The following is a 23,094-nucleotide window of genomic DNA, read 5'->3' on the forward strand; positions in this document are numbered from 1 at the left end:
TTGGCAGACGCCACATGCAACGGACGCGTTGTTATGGTTAAGCTCGGTTGGCCTACCGAGGGAATTTTGGGACGCCCTTAATGGCCAGGTAATCTATGAGTGATTGCCTTCTACTGCATTGATTGATTAAGAAGGTTAGACCTGGCTGCATCCTATTTAAACGTCAGGAGCTTGTGAACTTTAAGTAAAGCCAAAAGCGTGATCTGGGATATTTCACGCCGCTGGTGGAGATCCGGGTGTCCGGGCGGGGAAGCAGTTTTAAAGTACTAGAACTTAGTAATTTGACCGTTTTTCAAGGCGGCGTACTTGAGACGGGTAATTGATCAGCAAGAGCTAGGCTCTGGGCTGAAAGATGCTTTTAAATTAGTCAAAAATTTAGCAACACCAGCAGAGAAATAGAGAAGTGAGATAAAGTTGTTCTGGCATATGGTGTTTTCTTAGGAATTCGAGCACTATCGGGAGGGCGTTCCCGAGGTGTGTATTGACCAGCAAGGCGAGGCCTGGGCTATAGGTGCTTTTAAATTAGTCAAAAAAGTTAGGAGTAACCTCTTCTGGTATATGACGTCTATGGGGCCCGTGTATACTGTATATAAATTACTCGTGTGTCTGTGCATTTAAAAGTGTAAATTGTATAAACTGTCTTGTGTTGTTGAACTTTTTCTGTGTGGATTCAGAGTGTGTGAAAAAACGAAAACGCCTTTCTCTTCTCTCGCTCTCAGGGAACAGAGAGTGTGTGTGTATCTCTCCTGAAGGAAAGGGGAGGGGTAGTGTGGTGCTGCGCAGTAGCGGGCACACGCGCGCGAGTACGAGCGGAGTGTGTGTGTGTACAGCTGCGGCCCTATTTCTCCCTTTCTGTCCTTCTGAGCTTCTTTTCGTTAGGTGAAGGGGGGTCTCAGAAGTATGGTTGAAAGATTTCAGTATATTAAATAAACTAAACCTTGTAGTTTTGTGTTGGTGATTTCCTAATGTGATTATGGTTTAATAGAATTCCATGAGTAATGATCCCTTGGGTAAAACTCCAGTAAGGTAGGATGCGGGGATAAATATCTTGACAAAATTTGAGAACTGTGTGTGATTGTTGGGAGATTTTTAGTTGGGTCGTATTTCTTTCTCTACCTGGAAAAGGCAGAGATCTGTGCTCTATTTGATGTTGTGTAAATAAAGCTTTTAAAAGTTGGTTGAGTCTCTCGTATAAGGAGGGAAAACGGTGCATGGTAGATTGTTTGGATTATTCTTGTATGTGAAAACTTTGTAGTTGTTAGGGAAGTGAATGTGAGAGTGAATTTTCGCTGGCTTTGCGTGCTTAAAACTGTTATATTAGACGTTTGTCAAGCTTTGAGCTTGAAAGGAGGATTAGAGGGTGTGTGTGTGTGTGTCTGTGGGCGGTCTCTCTCTCTCAGGCTGGAGCCTAGCGGAAGTTCGGCTTGACCAGCTTGTGAGATTCTGACTGCCGAAAGGAAAATACAACGAGGCAACCCCTAGGGGAGGAGCCTAAGACCGGCCATTTTGGTAAGGTAAGTGAGGTCAAAAAGCAAAATGGCTGAAGAGGAAAAGGCGACCCCTGGAGGGGGAAAGAGATACAAGCCACTGAAGGAGCAAATACAGGAATTGAAGAAAGCCATTAAAATGACTGAAGGGACGTCTTCAAAAGAGATTGCTCGTCAGTGTCAGGATTTAGAAAAAGAAGTGAAGGAATTATGTGAAAATCAACAGAAGACATTGGAGGACAGAATCCCTCTGCACTCCCTCTTTCAACGACAAGGGGAGAAATGTGAAGAGAGAATCAAGGAGCTTGAAGAGGAATCTTTAGGACGTTTCCAGGGGAGAAAAATAAAGGCTGAAAAGAAACTTATGATGGAAAAACAAAGTAAGTATTGTAAGCTTATGATTATCTCCCAAGGTGTTTCCCACTGGATGCAAGAGGAAGTGAACGACATCCAGCCAGCCTTAAAAAAGGAAGCTGAGGCTGAAGGAAAGCTATATCCCAGCCTGAAGGACTTCCTGAGTGGCCCACCCCCACCTTATATTTGTCCAGTGGTGGCCCTGGAGGGTGGTACTATGTGGGGGCCGGAAGGAAAAACAGGAAAAGTGACAGGTGGAATTGTCAACTTACAGGAGAATCCTCCATCATCGACATCTGCTCCAGCCACAGTGGAGGCAGACACAGGAGTAGTGCAGCCACAATCAGGGGCACCTGCACAGAAAGCGATGCAGTCTCAATCAGCGGCAGCTGCATCAGAGGTAAGTCAGCCGCACCCAGTTGCTGGGACATCACAAGGAATTACTACACGGGGGTTGATCTTGATTCCTCCCTCTCTTTTTAGCCCAGATAGAGCTACAGAAGAAGCTCAACCTGTGGCGTCTACAAGTACCGGACAGGTGACAATGCAACAGCCCAGCCAGGAAAATCCATCCCAGGAGGTCTGGACTTCAGAGGAAGACTCACCTTCAATGCAGTATCAGAAGGCGCCATCAAAGGCGACCCGAAAAACTAATCAGAGGTCAACGGTTGATGATTCTGAGAAAGAACAGTGGCAAGGCCACGTTTTCGGAAAAGAATCTGACAATCGGGAGGCCGTGATACAGCTGGAACGCCTCTTGAGAAAATTAGAGGAGGAAGGCGTAGCAACACCACGTAGCGTAGCACAAACACTTTATGCCTTGGAAAAGGACTTGGCGGGCTCAGTAGAGAGCAACACACGAAAATCCAGAGAAGTGTCAAACCTGCAAAGGGGAGGATTTGCCCCAAAGTTTCAGACTCCCACAGGAAGGACGACCCTTCGCTCTGGGAGGGTTCTGGAGGAACCAAGAGATAAAAGACCGTCCATCTTTGAGAAGAACCAGAGGAAGACTGTTGCATTGCCAACTGAAGAAGGGCAGGGTGACACAGAGGAGGAATTATCCCTCACAATGCCTTTATTGAAGGGAGGAAGGGGTGAACCAGTCTACCACCCCTACAATATCAGAGATCTTGAGGCTCTGGTGAAGCAGCTGCCCCCAATCACGGAGGGAGGAGCCGCTTGGTTGAGGAGACTAGGAAGTCTTACAGAAGGAGAGGAATTGGCTCTGGGAGATTTCCGAGCTATCGGTGGGAGGACCTTCAGAGGAGGAGGCCTCGCAGATGTAGAAGAGATAGCGAGAACTGTATGCCAACCAAACGACGTCCCCTATGCAAGGGTGCGAAATGCTCTCTCTGACGCAGTGCGTGAGAAGTATCCGACTCATAACATGGGCACTACACCTAGGATTGTTTGGACCCCAGAACATTCCCCTAGAGAGTATATGGAGCATGCAAAAGAACAGTGGATTCTTCAAACTGGTGAACATCCTGGGCAGAATGGTGAACCAAGGGCGTGGTTCCGATCTGCAGTATTAGCAGGTCTCCCAGAACGAGTAAGAACAGATTTACAAAAGAATCCTGATTTTGCGGTGGCGGATTCAGCAAAATGGGAGAGGCACATTATACATCGACTTGAGCTGGAGAAAGACGAGGTGAACAAGAAAAAACAGGAGTTGGAGGAGGCGCAAGGGCAGCTAGTGAAATTGAAATTGGCAGAGGCGAGAGAAAAACAAAACGAAAAGAAAAAGGAAACTAAAGATGGACCTAAGAGGATGCTGGTGGCGCAGCCACGGGGCGATCCGGGGCCTGATTGGCCAGATTTGAATCCGGTTCTGTACCCTGATGACCGATGGCCCGCCAATGAATTCCCAAGGCAAGGAAGACCCGCGGGGAATTGGGGGGCTACTAGGTCGCTGAGGGGACGTGGTGGATCCCAAAGGGGAGGTGGACCAAGGGGCCGTGGTCTGGGGGGACCTATGCTGGACCCGAATGTATGCCTAAGGTGTGGAGGACGAGGACATTGGATTCGTGATTGTCCTACACCACGACAGCATCCTACACCACGACAGCAAGAAGCAGGTTATTCATCATCACCCCAGGCACAGGGAACTTTTCGAGGCAGAGTGGGCCAGACAAGGGGACATCAAGCTCCAAACCCAGGCATGGCGCCAGCGGCTCAGTATCCCCTGGGCTACTGGGGCGGAGAGGAGGAGCTGTACTGACGGGACCCACAGAGACCAGACAACATGGGAGTGGCAGATCCTATGTTGTCGATGAGTGTGGAAGGAGATGAAATGACCTTCCTTGTGGACACTGGGGCTACCTATTCAACACTGAAACAAAAACCAAACAGTGCCACACTTTCCAACCATGTGGTCAGTGTTGTTGGGTTTTCTGGGGTACCAATGACGCTGCCAACAACCAATCCAGCCCTGACGGTGCTGGGAAAACAGACATTGAAGCACAGCTATGTGGTGTCTCCCCATGTGCCTGTGAACTTGATGGGCAGGGATCTGCTCATTAAATTGGGGGCCACCATCATGTGTTCAGCTGATGGACTAACAGTGACACTTCCAGGAGGAAAAGAGTTTCCGTGCCTGGGGACATTTTCAAAGAACCAGTACTTGCTGAAAGAGTGTGAACAAACGACCGCTGACATCTATTGGGGTCGTGTGGTGGAAGAAGGCATACTAAGACAATATCAGTTGTGGAAACCTTGGATTATGGCCTTGGCAGTCTTCTCTCCCCCCAGGGATCCGTTCCATGTCACCCTCTATTATGATAGAAACGATGATGAAATTTACAGGGACCTGTTCCAGTCTGACCTTGAAGGCCAGACTTGGAATGTGTGTTCTCAAAACATCTATGTCGGTCCGGAGGGCGTCGCGGCAGCAGTAAAATTAAACGACGAACAACGGCCTTGGTTCAAAATGGGACCTGATTCAGTGCCCCATATAACATTGGCGGTCCATGAGAGTCATCAGGCGAAGGAGCTGGGGACGATGGTCAAAAGAGCCCTCGAGGAACCTGGCTGGCAAGCTACTCAGATTCCAGACGTTTGGTACTCGCCAAAATGCAAAATTTATCGTATCACTTGTCAATCAGAGGACACAGTGATGTTGGAGCATCAACAAATCTCAAGAATTCATGGGAGAGAAAGAACAGACCATGCGGATGCAGTTGCCGCACTTGCGACTCTTCCTGACACTTTGTGGTCAGCAGGGCCTACGGATGTGGGCCAGGCCACGTGTTCGCCCGTTTTGTTCCAGCTGAAGTCTGAAACGCCAATTTGGAAACCACAGTATAGGCAAAAGAGAGAAGCTGAGGAGGGAATTGCAGAAACCATTGAGGGGCTATTGAAAGTAGGGGTGCTTGAGCCCTCTCAATCCTACTGGAATACTCCTATTTTGCCAGTAGAGAAGCATGGGACAGGAAAGTACAGAATGGCACATGACTTAAGAGCCATCAATGCCATTTTACGTACTGACACGGTGCCAGTCCCAAACCCATACACAGCCTTGACGGCATTAACACCAGATCAGAAGTGGTTTACATGTATTGATTTAGCGAATGCATTTTTCTGTCTCCCATTGCATGAGTCTCTGAGGGACATTTTTTCATTCACATATGGGGGACAACAGTACAGATACACAAGGTTGCCACAAGGGTTTGCACTTTCCCCTGGCATTTTCAACCAAGTGTTGAAAGAAGCTTTATCGCCATGCCATCTCCCAGAGGGGTGTTCACTAGTGCAATATGTTGATGATTTGCTCATTGCAGCTCCGTCTGCTTCGGCATGCACGGCAGCTTCACTTACCATACTGAAGAGACTCGCTGAGTGCGGTTTCAAGGTCAGTAAAGAAAAGTTGCAGTTGGTCCGACCAGAAGTAACATTTCTGGGCCGTGTCATTGCTCACAAATCAGTGGGTCTGCTAAACACTCATCGTGATCAGATTTTGACACATCCAAGACCGCGTACGGTTAAGGAGTTGCTCTCATTCTTGGGGTTAACAGGATACAGCCGGCACTTCATTCCAAATTATGCAGGCAAAACAGCCCTGTTGAGGGATTTGGTAAAAACGGCAGGTGTCAGAAATCTTAAGGCTGAACTGCCATGGACATCGGCCACTGAGTCGGCATTTATTGCATTAAAACAGGACTTATCTAGATCGGCTGATCTTGCTATCCCTAATTACGAACAACCCTTCTATCTTGATGTTTCTGAAACACACGGGATAGCTAATGGGGTGTTGTTTCAGAAAAAAGGGGGAGGAAGAGATGTACTTATGTACGTCAGCATCAGGCTGAATTCATTAGAGACAAGGCACCCGAGATGCACTCAGCATGCCATTGGGGTGTCAAAAATTATACAAAAGACAGCACATATAGTGAGGGACCATCCGTTGAAGGTGCTGACCACCCACAGTGTGGTGGCATATGTTAACTCACAAGCCTTCACCATGACACCTCTTACACAACAGAGAGTGTGTAGAGTTTTAGATGCTCCTAACTTGACCTTCACACATGAAGGAATTAACATGGCAGATTTAATGGAGTCAGGAGGAGAACCTCATGACTGCGCAAAGAGAGCTGAAGTGGACGAGAAGATAAGAGAAGACTTGAAAGCAGAACCTCTGACAGGAGCTGAAGATTGGTTCACTGATGGATGCTGCTACAGGGACAATGAAGGATTAAAAGCAGGCTACGCGGTAGTTTGCAGAAAAGGGGCGGCATTTGAAGTGAAGGAGGCTGGAAGACTTGAAGGGCAGCAGTCAGCCCAAAGAGCAGAAGTAATTGCTCTAAGTCGAGCTTTGAGACTTGCAAAAGGAAAAAGAGTCAACATTTACACGGACTCAGCTTATGCTTTTGGAGCAGCTCATGTGGAGCTAGCCCAATGGAGAAGAGCAGGATTCAGGACAGCAGATAACGCACCAATCTGCCACAAAAAGGAAATGGAGGAACTTGAGCAGGCCTTGGGAGATCCAGAGGAGGTGAGCATCATAAAATGCAAAGGCCACTCCTCAGGGACCGGCCTGATGGCCAGAGGAAATCAGGAAGCCGATCGAGCTGCAAAAGAGGCAGCGGGTTATAAAGCATCACGACAGATGGTACAAATAACGGTGGAAGAAGAATCAGGAGTTAACATGCTAGAGGAGGCCAGGAAGGCCCAAGGGGAGGCTGCCCCAGAAGAGAAAGGGATCTGGAAGAGTCGAGGAGCCTGGGAAGAAGGAGGTCTCTGGCGAGGACCTGACGGTCGACCAGTGTTGACAGCCAACTTGGCAAAACAGAAGATTGCCGAAGCGCACGGCCTTGGACATGTAGGTGTCGCCCAGATGGGGAGACATCTGTGCCATTGGTGGCATCCCTTTTTGAAGGATATGATCAAGGAAAAGGCTAGGACCTGTCTGATCTGTGGGAAGCATAATCCGAAGCCAGTGATTAAACCAGAGGCAGGTAAGTTCCCCATTCCAGAAAGACCAGGTGAAGAGATTGTCATTGACTTCACTGACATGATTGATCCAGGTCCAGGAGGAGTTCGATATCTACTGGTAAGTGTAGATGCTTTGACGGGTTGGCCTGAGGCATGGCCTACCAAGAGGGAGGATGCAAAAAGTGTGATTAAGTGTTTAATCAATCATTACATCCCCCGGCATGGTTTCCCTAAGCGGATTAGGTCCGACAATGGGACTCATTTCAAAAACAAAGATTTGGCAGAGGTAGAACAGAAGCTGGGGTTACAACATAGATTTGGCACAGTATATCACCCCCAGTCGCAGGGAAAGGTAGAAAGAATGAATCTAAATCTGAAGAATAAAATTGCTAAGATTTCAGCTCACACGGGGCTAAATTGGGTAGCAGCCCTGCCAGTTGCATTGATGATAATAAGATGTTGTGTTAATCAATCCACAGGTTTCACACCATATGAGCTGTTGACAGGACGACAGTTTCCAGGTCCTTGGACAACAGTTCCGGCGGAAGAAAGTGTAAAAAGTAATAGAAAACATATTGAATGTTGGAAAGAATTAAAAGCTCTTGTGTCTAGTTTCACACAACAGGTTGGAGAAGGGGTGAAAGCGGAGGACAGGTCCATCCCCGATGCCAAGGCGGTGTGGCTGAAGGTCATTAAGCGAAAGTGGAGAGACCCAAGGTGGACCGGACCTTTCGAAGTAATTGCCCGAACCACCAGTGCTGTCCGTCTAAAGGGAAAAGGGGAGACCTGGTTCCATTGGTCTCAGTGTGCAGTCGCGGACGAGAGTTTGTTGGAGCTAGCTTCCACCCAATCGACGCAGGAGGGAACATAGAGCCAGAATAATACTCGTTCCACCTGTGCTACGGTCCTCCTCAGTAGTCTACCTGAGTGAGGCGAAGAAAGAAAGAGGAGCGTCACGCGCCAAGGAGGAATCCAGTACAGGCTCTTAAATAGGCTAGGGCTCTAGTCTAAAGTATTTGATAGTTTGAAGGAATCGTAATAGTTTTGTATGTTACTCGCATATTTTTATACTCATAACCTTATACTCTTTTTGTAACTTTATCTTTTTAGTATAGAGTAAAAGTAAACGAGCCTGGGAACAGTCATCATGAAATTGTGGGAAAATTGGAAAATAACGGGGGTGTTGGGGTTAATAAGTGTTATAACGTGTTTCTTTGTTTTTTGGCAGACAGGTGAATTGCCCAGACACAGAGGTCTATCCGCTCCTGAGCCCGAACCGATCAAATCGTCGAAAAAAGTCAAGCGTGCGGTTGGTTCAGGTGGGGATGATGGGTGTCTCAAAGCCAGTGGCGGAGTCGAGTTTGGGTATGTTAATGGATCTACAACAGCGTTCACATTCGATTTGTGTCAGGTAATTAAATGCTCGGGTGACGGGAATAGCTGGAGAACATATAATGTGTGGGTTTGTTATCATCCAATGATGTGTTACCCTAAGTCGGTGTGGGGCCCATCATGGGATAGTGACACCTACACCTATGTAACGGATCAGTGGTGTTCTTGGCAGGATGTGGTCGCGTGGACAGGAGTAGGATGGCAGCCAACGGTGCCACCGGCCCTTGAAGGAATAGCTATTCAGAGAGATTATTCTGTTACCAATAACCCTATTACTCTTTCCCTAGGACCATGGAGTGAACTCCCTGAACCTGGGTTTGATGGAGGTGCGTTTTATTTAGTAGTAGGGGTAGATAAAGTAGGGACAGATCCATTCGGGTTAATTCGGGTGAATTTATTTAATCCCAGGTCTAAACCGCTGGGAAATGACTCAGCACTGAATCTTACGGTGCAAACAGATCCCGTAGAGACAGTTATTTACAAGGATCCAGAAGAAAAATGGTTTGTTGCCACTGATTATACTAGGTTAAAACCTCAGGAGTTGATAGAGCGTGCCACAGGTTTTGGAGATAGGAATCTTTGGTTAGATTGGGTGGCTCAAAATGCTAAGGAGCAGAAAGTGGTTGATTGTGTTGCTTGTGCTACCGCTCGACCACATTTGTTTACTGAACCCGCTCCTCTGTATCCAGAGGATGAGTGGGGATATAATTGCATGTTGAGATTAACTAGAGAGGCGGTGGACACAGGTAACTGCACCACTTTGTCAGGTTTATATCCGCCAATTGATAAACGCACACAACCAGGTTCATTCACACCAAAACGAGATAATTATACATGTTTTGAGTTTTCTACAGACAGAGTGAGATTTAGGCTAGGAAGGATTAATCCAAGCTGGTGCCAGAGGACAATTACAGGTAGGACTACCAATGATGTAAGTGACCCAAGCACAATTATAGGCACCTGGGCGAGAGGTGGGCTATATTATTATTGTGGGGAGTACACCCTTTTGGTGCAGGTTCCCTTGGGGAGTGTGGGAACGTGTGCTTTGGTGCGCTTAGCTGCACCTTTGATGCTCATGGGCAGTAGGCTAGAGACAATTCCACAGCAAGGTGCGAATGTGTCTACAGCCAGACGGAGGAGAGCCACAGGAGCTATCCACAAGTATGATCCAAGACGGGACTCGCCAACCTGGATAGACTCAATAGGAGTTCCCCGAGGAGTTCCAGATGAGTATAAGTTAGTTGATCAGGTAGCGGCCGGGTTTGAAAGTGTGTTTCTGTGGGTGACTCCAAATAAAAATGTTGATCGCATTAATTATGTTCATTATAATGTGTTGAGACTCTCTAATCTCACCAGGGACGCGGTGGAAGGTCTTGCAGAACAATTAGGTCCGACGTCGTTAATGGGAATCCAAAATCGCATGGCGCTGGACATGTTATTGGCCGAGAAGGGAGGCGTGTGCGCGATGTTCGGAGATTTATGTTGCACCTTTATTCCCAACAATACAGCTCCGGACGGAACAGTCACGCGGGCGCTGGAAAATTTGAAAACGTTATCTAGAACCATGCATGAGCAATCAGGCGTGAATTCAAGGCTGGGAGATTGGTTCACATCTGTTTTTGGGCAATATAAGGGATTGTTTATGTCTGCCATGTTTTCTCTTCTAGTTTTTCTAGGTTTGTTGCTGATCGGGTGTTGTCTCATTCCTCTGGTGAGGCAGGTGTTGGGTAATCTGGTGAGCAGGGCCATAGCTTCTGGTTCAGCTGGGTCAGCTGGTCCGGAACATATGATGCCGTTGCGAGAAGCCGCCTGGACGGAGGAGTGACACAATATCTTTAAATGTTGGCCTTTTTTCAAAAGGCCAAAGAGGAGGAGTGTGATCAGGAGATATTTTATTTTGTATTCTCACAATCAGTTATCATTGATTATTCATTTGCCATTGTTGAATCTGTTGACAGTATAATCTTTTAATTACATCTGTGTTACTTTGAGCAAATATTAATGTACACTGACTGTTTATATTAATCCACACTGACTGTTTATATAAAGTTGTTGCACGTTAGAGCAGAGCAGTCACACTATACAGATCCACGAGTCCTGTTGGGCCCTGGCAGGCCTGCGTGTAGTTATGCACGTACGCTGGCCTCTACTTACATGCACGCACTTATGTAACACACGCACGGTCACCTACACACTTAGTAATAATAGGAGGGTCATCTGAGGACAGTTTTTCTGATAAATACACTTTCACAAAATGCACAATGTAATACACACTTGTTTTTCTCTTAAGAGTAGCAGTTGATGTCTATATAAGGGAAAACTTTGGGATAGGCGGGGAATTGTTATCATTTGAGATCATTTCCAGTAAAGATCCAACTGTGATGTCATAAAGGCAATATAAGGAGACTGATGCTTCAGTTGACGAGAGGATTCGATTGCAAATTGTCTTTTCCCACTCTTAGTGCACAGAGTGTGTAATAAAGATCACTATTTTTGACACCTACTTCGACTTGGGCTTGCTTTCTTCTCTTCCCTAACTCGAACGAATCTTAACACATTCTTGTGCCAGATCTGGTGGCAATTCTTCATCCCAGGAGAGCCCCCTCTCCCACATTGCTTGGAACATGCACTTGACCCTAATGGTGAAGGGGTTCAGAAACCCAAGTGGGTCATAAATTCGTGCTGAGGACTGCAGCACGCTTCGTTTGGTTCCTTTCTTCTCTGTTAGAAGCCTCACTAGTGAACTAAGGTCAAAGGTGAAATCATCTGGCTCTGGCCTCCACACTAATCCAAGCACCTTTAATGCTACTCCATTCGTTTCAGGTGCCATCGTGTAGTTTGTGGAGCTCTTCTCCCATTTCTGCCTCAGTTCAGCTGAGTTTGTCATCCATTTGCAAAGCTCCATACCAGCAGCCGCCAGTATTTCTTTGGCATTCGTCGTTATGTGATACGCCTCTTCCACTGAGCGTGTACTTGAAATGAAGTCATCTACGTAAAGTGACTCCCTTATTGTATTCACCACTTGTGGTTGGCTTGTTTCATATTGTTTTAGATGTCTTTGAATTGTCGCTGCAAGCAGAAACGGGCTTGGTGTAACTCCAAACACCACTCTCGTCATCCTCAGAATGCGCAGGTGATCATTCACTTCTCCATTCGGTGCACCTGAGAACCACAGGATCCTGACTGCATCTCTGTCCCTTTCTGCAAGACGTATTTGCAGGAATGCTTGTTTTATGTCTGCCAGAAAGGCGATTTCGTGTTCCCTAAATCTAAGGAGAACACTGAGCAGATCTGGATTCAAATTTGGGCCCGTAAATAAGCAGTCATTCAACGACAGACAGCCTTCTTCATGGGACGATGCATCAAAAACCACTCTTAATTTTGTAGTTGCTTTGTCCTCTCTCAGCACTGCATGGTGAGGCATATAATACATTACAGAATCTGTGCTGCTGTTTGGTGTCACTTCCTCTGCAATGTTCTGGTCCAAGTAGTCCTCCACCACTTGATTATACCTGCTGAAGAGTGTGACATCCTTCTTAAATCTTTTACTCAGACATTTCAGCCGTTTTTTGGCAACTCTATAGTTGTCTGAGAGCTCTACCTTTTCTGGCTTCCATGGCAACTCCACCTGATATCGTCCATCTTTAAACATAGTCGTTCTCTCAAACATCTGCAGAGCCTCATCATCTTCTGGGTTCTTTGTTGTCTCATTTGTAATACCCAGAGACTCTATTTCCCAGAATGCTTTCAGTTGCTTGGAGAGGAGTTTCTCTTCCTCACATGGAATGAACATGCAGGTTGCCTCTGTAACAGTTGATGCAGAGACTGGCCCTGAACAGACCATCCAAAGGTGCTCTCCAGTGCCACCAATGTTTCTGTAAGTCTCTCCACCCTTCCTGTCACTGCCAATAGTAGTCAGCTCCTATGAGGACAGCAAGCTCTGGTTCCTCGATGGATCCTGGGAAGTCAGCCAGTTGTAGTCCTCTCTTCTTAAGCTCATGCTGGATCTGTTCACCAGGAACCTTCATTATTGCCGAGCACACTTGTGGGGTCTCCTCAGCTTCTATTACAATACTCTGGCTAGGATCCCAGATATTTTGTAGCATAACCTTCACTATGCCGCGCTGTGATCTTGTGGGAAAGGAGGATCCAAATGTGTGTAGTGTCAATGTCTCTTGCCTTATAACTGGTAAATTTAGGCTCTTCACAAACGTTTCATGTATGAAGCTTCTTTGGCTGCCTCCATCTAATAAGCAACGAGCTATCCTTCTGCCTGACGGGCCTTCAATCCACACCTTTGCAGTCTGTAGCAACACAGTATTCTGTTCACCTGGTTTCACTCTTACTGAATGAGGGAGCACGGAGGAGACCACTGCTTCTTCTGGTTGGGATGGGGCCTGTACATCCACCCTTTCACCACCGCACACAGCAACGTGATGTCTCCGTCCACATTTCTCACAGGACACATTCTTGGTCTCACAGAATCTTGCAATGTGTTTCTGTTCCAAACACACAAAACATCTCCCCATTCTCTTTAACTTGTCCTTTCTTTGAAGTGCGTCATTATTTGGGCAGTTTTGCGATTTGTGATCGTCACTCTCACAGAATATACAGGTGTTTTGTTTCTGGCTGGCTGTGTACAGGGCAGCAGTAGATTGTATGCTAGGCCTTTTAAACCTCACATCACTGAACGGTGGCTTGTACAGTTTATTTTCAGCTTTCTGTGGGTTGTACAACTTTGTAATTTGCAGCGCTCTTTCCCTGCTCTGAACCTCCTTCTGTAGGAATGTGACCATTTCTGACACTTTCCACTCTTCATCTCCATTTCTCTGACCGCTGTATTCAAGAGCTATATCATCTGGAATCATCTTTAGCAATATTGGGCATAACATGCTTCTGTAGCTTTCTGACACTACACCCAATGACTCTAAACTTCTGATCTGAATTTCACATTCATCATATAGCTGCCTCAAAGCATGCACATCAGAGGATTTTTTAACAGGTGTGAGGTTCAGCAGTTTTGACATGTGCGCACTAATTACTACATCCTTTCTTCCAAATCGGTTTTGCAGTAACTCAATTGCGTTGTCATAATTTTCATCTGTCAACATCAGTCCTGCAACTGCCTTTGCTGCTTGGCCAGTGAGATAGGTTTTCAAATAGGTAAACTTCTCTCTTTTGCATAGTGCATCATTGTGGTAAATAACAGCTTCATATTGACTCCAAAACTCCTGCCACAAACTGGCATCTCCATCATATTTGTGAATGATCAGCTTAGGAAGCTTTACCGATGCTCTCTGTGCCAATGAATGAGCAGAGCTAACGTCACTCACCCTTTGATGCGCGGCTCGTTCGCGGCAATCCTCATTTCTCTTAATTATGCGCCGTGCACGGCTCTTGGACAGGATGATGCGCTCCTTATATTCCTCTGCGCTTTCGATCTCCATTTCCAGGTCATCCAGAGCTGTTTTACGTTCTATTTCACTATCTAAAGCATACAAGCTGAGCTCCTTTGCCGACAGCATTTCCAGTAATGTGCTCAGATGGTCAGTGTCCGGATCTGGTTTAGCCATTTCGGAGTCAATTTGATGTACAAGTCGTGTGGTAGCACCTCTTATCGTCCCACGTTTCCGTTTTGTTCTTTCCATTTCTCTCTGATGCTCGTCATCCGCCACTCCCGCAGCCCCGGTGGCGGCGGCTCCATGTAAATCCTGTTCGCTCATTTCTCCCGGGTTTCGGCACCAAAAAATGTTGTGGCGAATCCACTTAGCCAAAAAAATGGATCGGACATCAATTGGAGAAACGATAGTCTTTATATAAGGCTTCAAAAAGGGGAATGTACAACAAATAAACTGCTCGACATCAGAGCAACATATAATGGCTTCCCAAACTTTCTTTGCTAGCTAAAACCCAGAGTAACTTTCGTCTACCACAAAGGATTCTGGGAAACACAGTTTTCTAATGAAAATACCTGTTAAATGCTCCCTTTTAGCAGAAAATTAAATCTATAATTAACAGCTCTCACTAAACATGTGACTAACACTTAAATCACTTACAAAATAATCAAAATGCTGTTATCAAACAAAACTGCAATAAAGTTACAACAATAGGACAAAGGACTCCGGAAAGAGCAGGGGGGGGAGGGCTCTGTATTTACGTGCATGAAAGCTGGTGCAACAACGGGACAATTATAAACAGTCACTGCTCCCTGAACCTCGAGTACATGTCAGTAAGATGCCGGCCTTTTTTTCTACCGAGAGAGCTAACAGTAGTGATCATCACGGCTGTGTACATTCCACCCGATACCAACGTAAACACGGCGCTCTCTATCCTGCTGAACACCATTAACGAACAGCAGCGCGCCCACCCGGACGGTGTTCACATAATTGCAGGTGACTTTAATAAGGCCAACATAAAGACTGTACTCCCAAAGTTCTATTAGCATGTCAAATGTCCCACCAGAGGAGAAAACACTCTAGATCATGTTTACTCCAACATCAAGCATGCATATAGAGCCATACCCCTCCCCCACCTCGGTCAGTCCAACCACCTCGCCCTCCTGCTCTCCCCAGCCTACACCCCCCTCAGGCGCAGTGTCAGGCCCACCACAAAGACTGTTACAACCTGGCCGGAAAATGCTCTCTCCAAACTACAGGACTGCTTCACAGAGACAGACTGGGACATATTTGAACACCAGGAACTAGAAACTTTCACAGGATCAGTACTGGACTACATCAAGTTCTGTACTGCAAATGTGACTGTGGACAAAAGCATTCGGGTTTTCCCAAACCAAAAACCTTGGATGACCAGCGAGGCCCGCTCACTCCTCAAAGCTTGCGATGCCGCCTTCAGGTCAGGTGACAGAGCTCTGTACAGGGCTGCTCGAGCTGACCTGAAAAGGGGGATTAAAAAAGCCGAGCCAGACCTCAAAAGAAACATTGAGTCCCACCTGTCCAGCAACAACACACGGGAGGTGTGGCAGGGAATGCAAGACATCATCAACCACAGAGGCAGCACTGCGAAAACAGAAAACCTGAGCACAATGTCAGACTTGTGCTCCTAGCAGTGAACCCCAGGAAGGCGGCCGGTCCAGACGGAGTACCTGGCAAGGTACTAAGAGCATGCGCACACCAGCTCACCCTCATCTTCACCAGACTCTTCAACCTCTCACTGGATCATGCAGCCATCCCATCCTGTCTAAAATCAGCCACAATGAGCGACCGTGGCTCATGAGTTGGGCGTTCACCTTGTAATCGGAAGGTTGCCGGTTCGAGCCCCGGCTCGGACAGTCTCGGTCATTGTGTCCTTCACCTACCGCCTACTGGTGATGGCCAGAAGGGCCGATGGCGCGACATGGCAGCCTCGCTTCTGTCAGTCTACCCCAGGGCAGCTGTGGCTACAACTGTAGCCTCATTTCTGCTGTTCAATAGGCTTCTGAACAAATGTAAAGTTTTTTAAATTATGCAAAATGCAAAACGTGTCTCTAATAAAACCGCTGTAACTTCAGAGGTAATGTTCATATGTTGATTAATGGTTTTCTTTCATTTTTGATGTACTGCAGAATATTTTTATAAAATCCCAGGCCAGGAAAATCACCTTCATGTTTTTCTGTGTTTTATCTTCAGCTACTTTGACACAGAGGCATCTGCTGTGATGCTTACACCTTTGATAAAGTCTTGCAAGTGTCAGCTTCCTTTTTATAGATGCAAAAATATGTAAATGTACTGATCTGAATTATAATATTCCTGACTGTCTGAGGCAAATTTTCCCAGATTTAAATCAAATTGAATCGAATCGAATTGAATTGAATCGTGGATCGAATCGATTCGGGACCTTGTGAATCGGAATCGAATCGATTCTAGAAAACAGTGAGGATACCCAGCCCTAAATGAGACTTAAATTATTACAAATAAATTATTACAAAATATTAAAAAAATATATATATATAAATGGAGGCTTTGCCTGTGGTGGAATGTATACAATGCACCCACCACTTTAATCACACTCTAGATCTTGTTTTAACATATGGCATCGAACCTGAACATTTAACAGTGTTTCCTGAAAACCCTCTCCTGTCTGATCATTTCCTGATAACATTTACTTTTACAATAATTGATTACACAGCGGTGAAGAGTAGACTTTATCAAAGTAGATGTCTTTCTGAAAGCACTGTAACTAAGTTTAAGAATATAATCCACCCACTGTTATCATCTCCAATGCCCTGTACCAACACAGAGCAAAGCAGCTATCTGAACGCTACCCCAACAGAGGTAGATTATCTTGTTAATAATTTCACCTCCTCACTACGTACGACTCTGGATACTGTAGCTCCTGTGAAAACTAAGGCCTCAAATCAGAAGTACCTGACTCCGTGGTATAATTCTGAAACACGTACCCTAAAGCAGATGACTCGTAATCTGGAGAGGAAATGGCGTGTCACAAATCTAGAGGATCATCATTTAGCCTGGAGAAATAGTTTGCTGCTTTATAAGAAAGCCCTCCGCAAAGCCAGAACATCTTACTATTCATCACTGATTGAAGAAAATAAGAACAACCCTAGGTTTCTCTTCAGCACTGTAGCCAGGCTGACAAAAAGTCAGAGCTCTTTTGAGCCAACCATCCCTTTAACGTTAACTAGTAATGACTTCATGAACTTCTTCACAAATAAAATTTTTATCATTAGAGAAAAAATTACCAATAATCATCCCACAGATGTAATATTATCTACAGCTACTCTTAGTACCATTGATATTAAGTTAGACTCTTTTTCTCCAATTGATCTTTCTGAGTTAACTTCAATAATTACTTCCTCCAAACCATCAACGTGTCTTTTAGACCCCATTCCTACAAAACTGCTCAAAGAAGTCCTGCCATTAATTAATTCTTCGATCTTAAATATGATCAACCTATCTCTAATAATCGGCTATGTACCACAGGCCTTCAAGCTGGCTGTAGTTAAACCTTTACTCAAAAAGCCATCTCTAGACCCAGCAGTCTTAGCTAATTATAGGCCAATCTCCAACCTTCCTTTCATATCAAAAATCCTTGAAAGAGTAGTTGTCAAACAGCTAACAGATCATCTGCAGAGGAATGGTTTATTTGAAGAGTTTCAGTCAGGTTTCAGAGCTCAGCACAGCACAGAAACAGCTTTAGTGAAGGTTACAAATGATCTTCTTATGGCCTCTGACAGTGGACTCATCTCTGTGCTTGTCCTGCTAGACCTCAGTGCAGCGTTCGATACTGTTGATCATAATATCCTATTAGAGCGATTAGAACATGCTGTAGGTATTACAAGTACTGCGCTGCAGTGGTTTGTATCATATCTATCTAATAGACTCCAATTCGTGCATGTAAATGGAGAGTCCTCTTCACACACTGAGGTTAATTATGGAGTTCCACAGGGTTCAGTGCTAGGACCAATTCTGTTTACATTATACATGCTTCCCTTAGGCAGTATCATTAGAAGACATAGCATACATTTTCACTGCTATGCAGATGACACCCAGCTCTATCTGTCCATGAAGCCAGATAACACACACCAATTAGTTAAACTGCAGGAATGTCTTAAAGACATAAAGACCTGGATGGCCGCTAACTTTCTGCTTCTTAATTCAGATAAAACTGAGGTTATTGTACTCGGCCCTGAAAATCTTAGAAATATGGTATCTAATCAGATTCTTACTCTGGATGGCATTACCTTGGCCTCCAGTAACGCGGTGAGGAACCTTGGAGTCATTTTTGACCAGGACATGTCCTTCAACGCACATATTAAACAAATATGTAAGACTGCTTTCTTCCATTTGCGCAACATCTCTAAAATTAGAAATATCCTGTCTCAGAGTGACGCTGAAAAACTAGTTCATGCATTTATTACTTCCAGGCTGGACTACTGTAATTCATTATTATCAGGATGTCCAAAAAACTCACTGAAAAGCCTTCAGCTAATCCAAAATGCTGCAGCAAGAGTCCTGACAGGGACTAGAAAGAGAGAGCATATTTCTCCTGTTTTGGCTTCCCTTCATTGGCTTCCTGTTAAATCCAGAATTGAATTCAAAATCCTGCTCCTCACATACAAGGTCTTAAATAATCAGGCCCCATCTTATCTTAATGACCTTGTAGTACCATATCACCCTATTAGAGCGCTCCGCTCTCGCTCTGCAGGCCTACTTGTTGTTCCTAGAGTATTTAAAAGTAGAATGGGAGGGAGAGCCTTCAGTTTTCAGGCCCCTCTTCTGTGGAACCAGCTTCCAGTTTGGATTCGGGAGACAGACACTATCTCTACTTTTAAGATTAGGCTTAAAACTTTCCTTTTTTCTAAAGCATATAGTTAGGGCTGGACCAGGTGACCCTGAATCCTCCCTTTGTTATGCTGCAATAGATGTAGGCTGCCGGGGGATTCCCATGATGCATTGAGTTTTTCCTTTCCAGTCACCTTTCTCACTCACTATGTATTAATAGACCTCTCTGCATTGAATCATATCTGTTATTAACCTCTGTCTCTCTTCCACAGCATGTCTTTATCCTGTCTTCCTTCTCTCACCCCAACCTATCGCAGAAGATGGCCGCCCCTCCCTGAGCCTGGTTCTGCCGGAGGTTTCTTCCTGTTAAAAGGGAGTTTTTCCTTCCCACTGTCGCCAAAGTGCTTGCTCATAGGGGGTCATATGATTGTTGGGTTTTTCTCTGTATCTATGAAGCGCCTTGAGGCGACTTTTGTTGTGATTTGGCGCTATATAAATAAAATTGAATTGAATTGAATGAAAAAATCTTTACTGCAGATACTAATTTGACTAATTTAATAATACTAATTTTGTGTTGTAAGATTTGTGACTTTCATGCTTTCATAGTGGTACTTAGCAGAGCTTGGCATTTTTTATCAGGTGGTACACACTGTAAAAAGTTTGAGGAACACTGATAAGGTAAGTGTATGTGTGCTTTTGGAAAACATTTAAAGCTGCTGTACAGAATCTTTGAAACAAGCTAGCTTAAAACATTTTTAGAATATAAACAGAGCACTCCTGCTTCTCTTTACAGCTCCTCACATACGTACTGTGGCAGTCATACAGACAACTGTACGGTCCAAAAGTTGGCCTACCTACTGGCTGAGGTTTTAGTAGAGTTGTGGCTGAACTACATAAAAATATATAATTCATTTTATTCTCCCCAATCAATTATAATGTTGGAATGTTGTTAAAGAGGGTCAAAAATGTTTCAACCCAGTTTGTTTAGCAGATTCTGTATAGCAGCTTTAATATAGGGAGAACACAACTTCCAGATTGTGTGAGTAAAATTAGTTGTTTTTTTCTTTGTCAGTTTAACAGTTTCTGTTTTGTCTGTCACTTTTCCCTCTCTGTTTTCTTACCTGGTTCTTCCTGATCTTGTACTTTCTCCTGACATTCCCTCTTTCCTCTCTCCCTGTTCGGACTGACAATCATACACAAATAGATTGTATTAAATTAGATGAAAAATCACATTAATATGAAAAAAATACTATTAAGATCACTAGCAAAAAGTCCTCTCTCAGTGTACTTTCAACCAAAAGGCAAATAACCAAACCACATGAACATCTAATAAAAGATATAAATATTGAAACACTGATCCAACATTATCCTTTATTGATGGATCATTTGATCTTACACTTTTACCTGAATGTGGCTCCTTTTTTTGAAAAAACTTCCTTATATCCATTACTCATATATCGATTACACACACACACACACACACGCACACACACACACACACACACACACACACACACACACCAGGAGTTATAAGGTTAATGGGCATCCAGTCAGTTAGCTAGTTAGTATCCATTTCAAACAGGAAAGTGGTAACAACAGTAGGCTACGGACAATTTAAATTTTTAGATTTTAAATAGGTTATATAAATTTCAATGGGAGCAACAGGACGGTCAAATGTAGCTGATTTTACTACAGAGCAGGACGGATTGTAGGGTAGCAAACATCGTCGGAAAACACGTTTTCAACACTGCAGGTTACCTGGGTGTAATGTTTTTCAGCTGAAAAGAAACCTGGTCTGACTCCTACCTAACTATATAAAGAGTAACTGAAGGTTAAATGCAGCTAATATGTCCTGTTTTAAGCCAGGCTCTTACACCTCCGCTCTGCTGCGTCTCAGCCACTATCGCTCTGGCAGCAAGAGCACTAGAGCCAGAGTAGGGGAGAGGCGAGCTGGAACAAACCATTTTGGGAGGGGGGGATATCTATACTTTTGTTGTTGAAATGTTACATTTAAACCAAGTACTGTAATCTTTTTATATTTTTAGTAGTGTGTCACACAAACAGCAAATATTGTGGGGAAAAAAAGTAAGAAATCTTTGGGGGTGCTTTGATTCATTTTGAAGCTCCCCCCAAAAATGGGCTAAAATCGCCCCTGGTTCTGGGTCTGGTTGAATTGGGGTTTAGTCTGTGTGTCTTGATACAGCCCCGACTTTGTTCTGCCGTGCTGCTTAATTAAAAAACTAGTTTAAGGTGTCCTGCAGATGTGATATATATTTTTCCCTATATGAAAGTCATTCTTTTTTGAACAAAACTCAAAACAGAGCCAATTAATCTTTCAGTCATTTCTAACCCCCCACCCCAAATCCCACATGCATACTACCCTTTAGGGCTAAGCCCCGGGTGTATCAAATGTCTGCCTCCGCCTCTGCTTGTCAACCCTAAAAGATTTGACAAAATCCACAGAACTCCCCACTCCCCCAGTCATGGGTTTACTTTCTATCCCTTGCACCAACCTCCATATACTTGTGAAAAGAGATTTCAGTGTAGCATCCACCACCCTCTGAATTTTCTTCCATTTGAGCTGCACAATGCGCCAACACTGAACTAATTTAAAAAGCTCCTCAAAACTCAACTATTCAACAATACCTTTAACCTGTAGATTTTATTCATTTGTTTGTTGTGTTAATAAAAATGTTACTGTTATCTATCCAGTGATCCATCTGTATGTAGCAGAGAAAAAAAACTATCATTATTATTATTATTATCTGTGTGCCCATGCAGTTTTTGGATACAGCTTGCTGACATTTGCTGATAACCTGGTGCTCAACCTTCTCATCCAAAAACAAGAATTTTGGCTCCAAAAATCCAGACTGCCACCAAAATACCAATGCTAACATCCAAACATAGCTCCACATTTGGATATCAGCAAAATGTTGCAGACAAATCGTTTAAACATTGCTATAAGTAATTTGAATCAAAGGATTAAACAGTTAGTGTCTAATAGAGGCTTTTGGTTGTCCTGAGGTATGTTATTGTTTTCTAATGAATGTACATCAGACTTTTATATTTTATTTGCAACAAAGTCATGTGGAAAAAAAGGACAGGACGTTTCCCAGGACTCTTGGTAGCCCTGTGAAAAGTAAACCCATGCAGAGTGTTACTGTCATGGTCCTGGGTCGTTGACCCAGTGTTTTGAGTTTATTGTTATTATTTTCCATTTTCTGCTGTTTTGTATTCGTTCTTATGGTTGTGTTGTGTTTGTTGTGTGTTTAGTGTTTCTATCATCCCTACCTGTGTCCTTCCTCTGTGTTCTGTTCGTGTCCCCGAGTTGGTATTGTGAAACAGTCTGTGAGTTTCCTGTTTTACTTTGTTTGTGTTTACCTCTGTTTGTGTTAGTTTCCCCAGTTTAGGTTTATGTTTAGTTCTGCCCTCACCTTGGGTTTTTCACTGTAAATAAATCTCCACCTGCATCTCCACTGCCATCTGCATCTTGGGTCCTCTTTCATTCCACCACACGACTGCTGCCCAGCCGTGACAGTTACTGTGGTATTATATTGTTTGTCTGAATCCCTAAAGCATTCATTCCAAAAGTTGTTTAATATTTTTGTGGCTATTTTTGCTATCAATGTACCTTGACTGTGGCACTCATGTTAGTTCGTAATGTAAGTGTTTTAACCTTTATAAATGGTAGCTATGCCCAATGTTGAATATAACCTAACCTTTAAGAGCTATTGCAGCATTAGCTTTCCTTCCTCTGCAAGTTTCCCCTACACTCACTATGACATTTTCACAGAACAACAATAGTAATAATATGCTCTTGTATCTATTCAAAAGTTGCACCTTGGACTCAGCTCATTTCTATTTTTTTAGTCAACAGTTCCATCCATTCAAATCATGTATTCTTTGAATATATTATTTAAAAATGAATTATGAATTCCAGCAGAGAAAAGTTCCTCTCCCCACGAGCTGCTTGCTGCATCTCGATTTCATTTATTTCTTAGTTGCTTTTCAGACTTGATGCATCTACATAACACCACAGAAGAGTTGTTCAAAGGACATAAAGATTAAAGTTTTCTTTACAATCTTAAAAAAAAAAGAAAAAAAAAAGAAAGAAAAAACATTAACTCTTAAAAATCAAAAGTGACCAATTTAGCCAGTTTAGGTTTAGAAAAGTAAAAAACATTTGGCTGATC

The 23,094-nt window shown here is 44.2% G+C and overlaps 1 protein-coding gene across 5 annotated transcripts in view; it reads right to left on the minus strand.

The window, feature by feature from the left end:
- Positions 1-23,094, minus strand: part of LOC309716923 (uncharacterized protein) — a 74,681-nt gene that overhangs the window by 22,030 nt on the left and 29,557 nt on the right. For all 5 annotated transcript variants that reach the window (XR_014279545.1, XR_014279546.1, XR_014279547.1 and 2 more), the window contains one exon: positions 20,023-20,084. Coding sequence is in view for 2 of the 5 variants with exons in the window: in XM_082551075.1 (XP_082407201.1) it covers positions 20,023-20,084 (62 nt within the window). In the remaining 3 variants the exon portion in view is untranslated. The remainder of the gene's footprint in view (positions 1-20,022; positions 20,085-23,094) is intronic.

The sequence above is a fragment of the Aulonocara stuartgranti genome (assembly GCF_965226115.1).
Source record: "Aulonocara stuartgranti genome assembly, chromosome: 11".
Taxonomy (NCBI): domain Eukaryota; kingdom Metazoa; phylum Chordata; class Actinopteri; order Cichliformes; family Cichlidae; genus Aulonocara; species Aulonocara stuartgranti.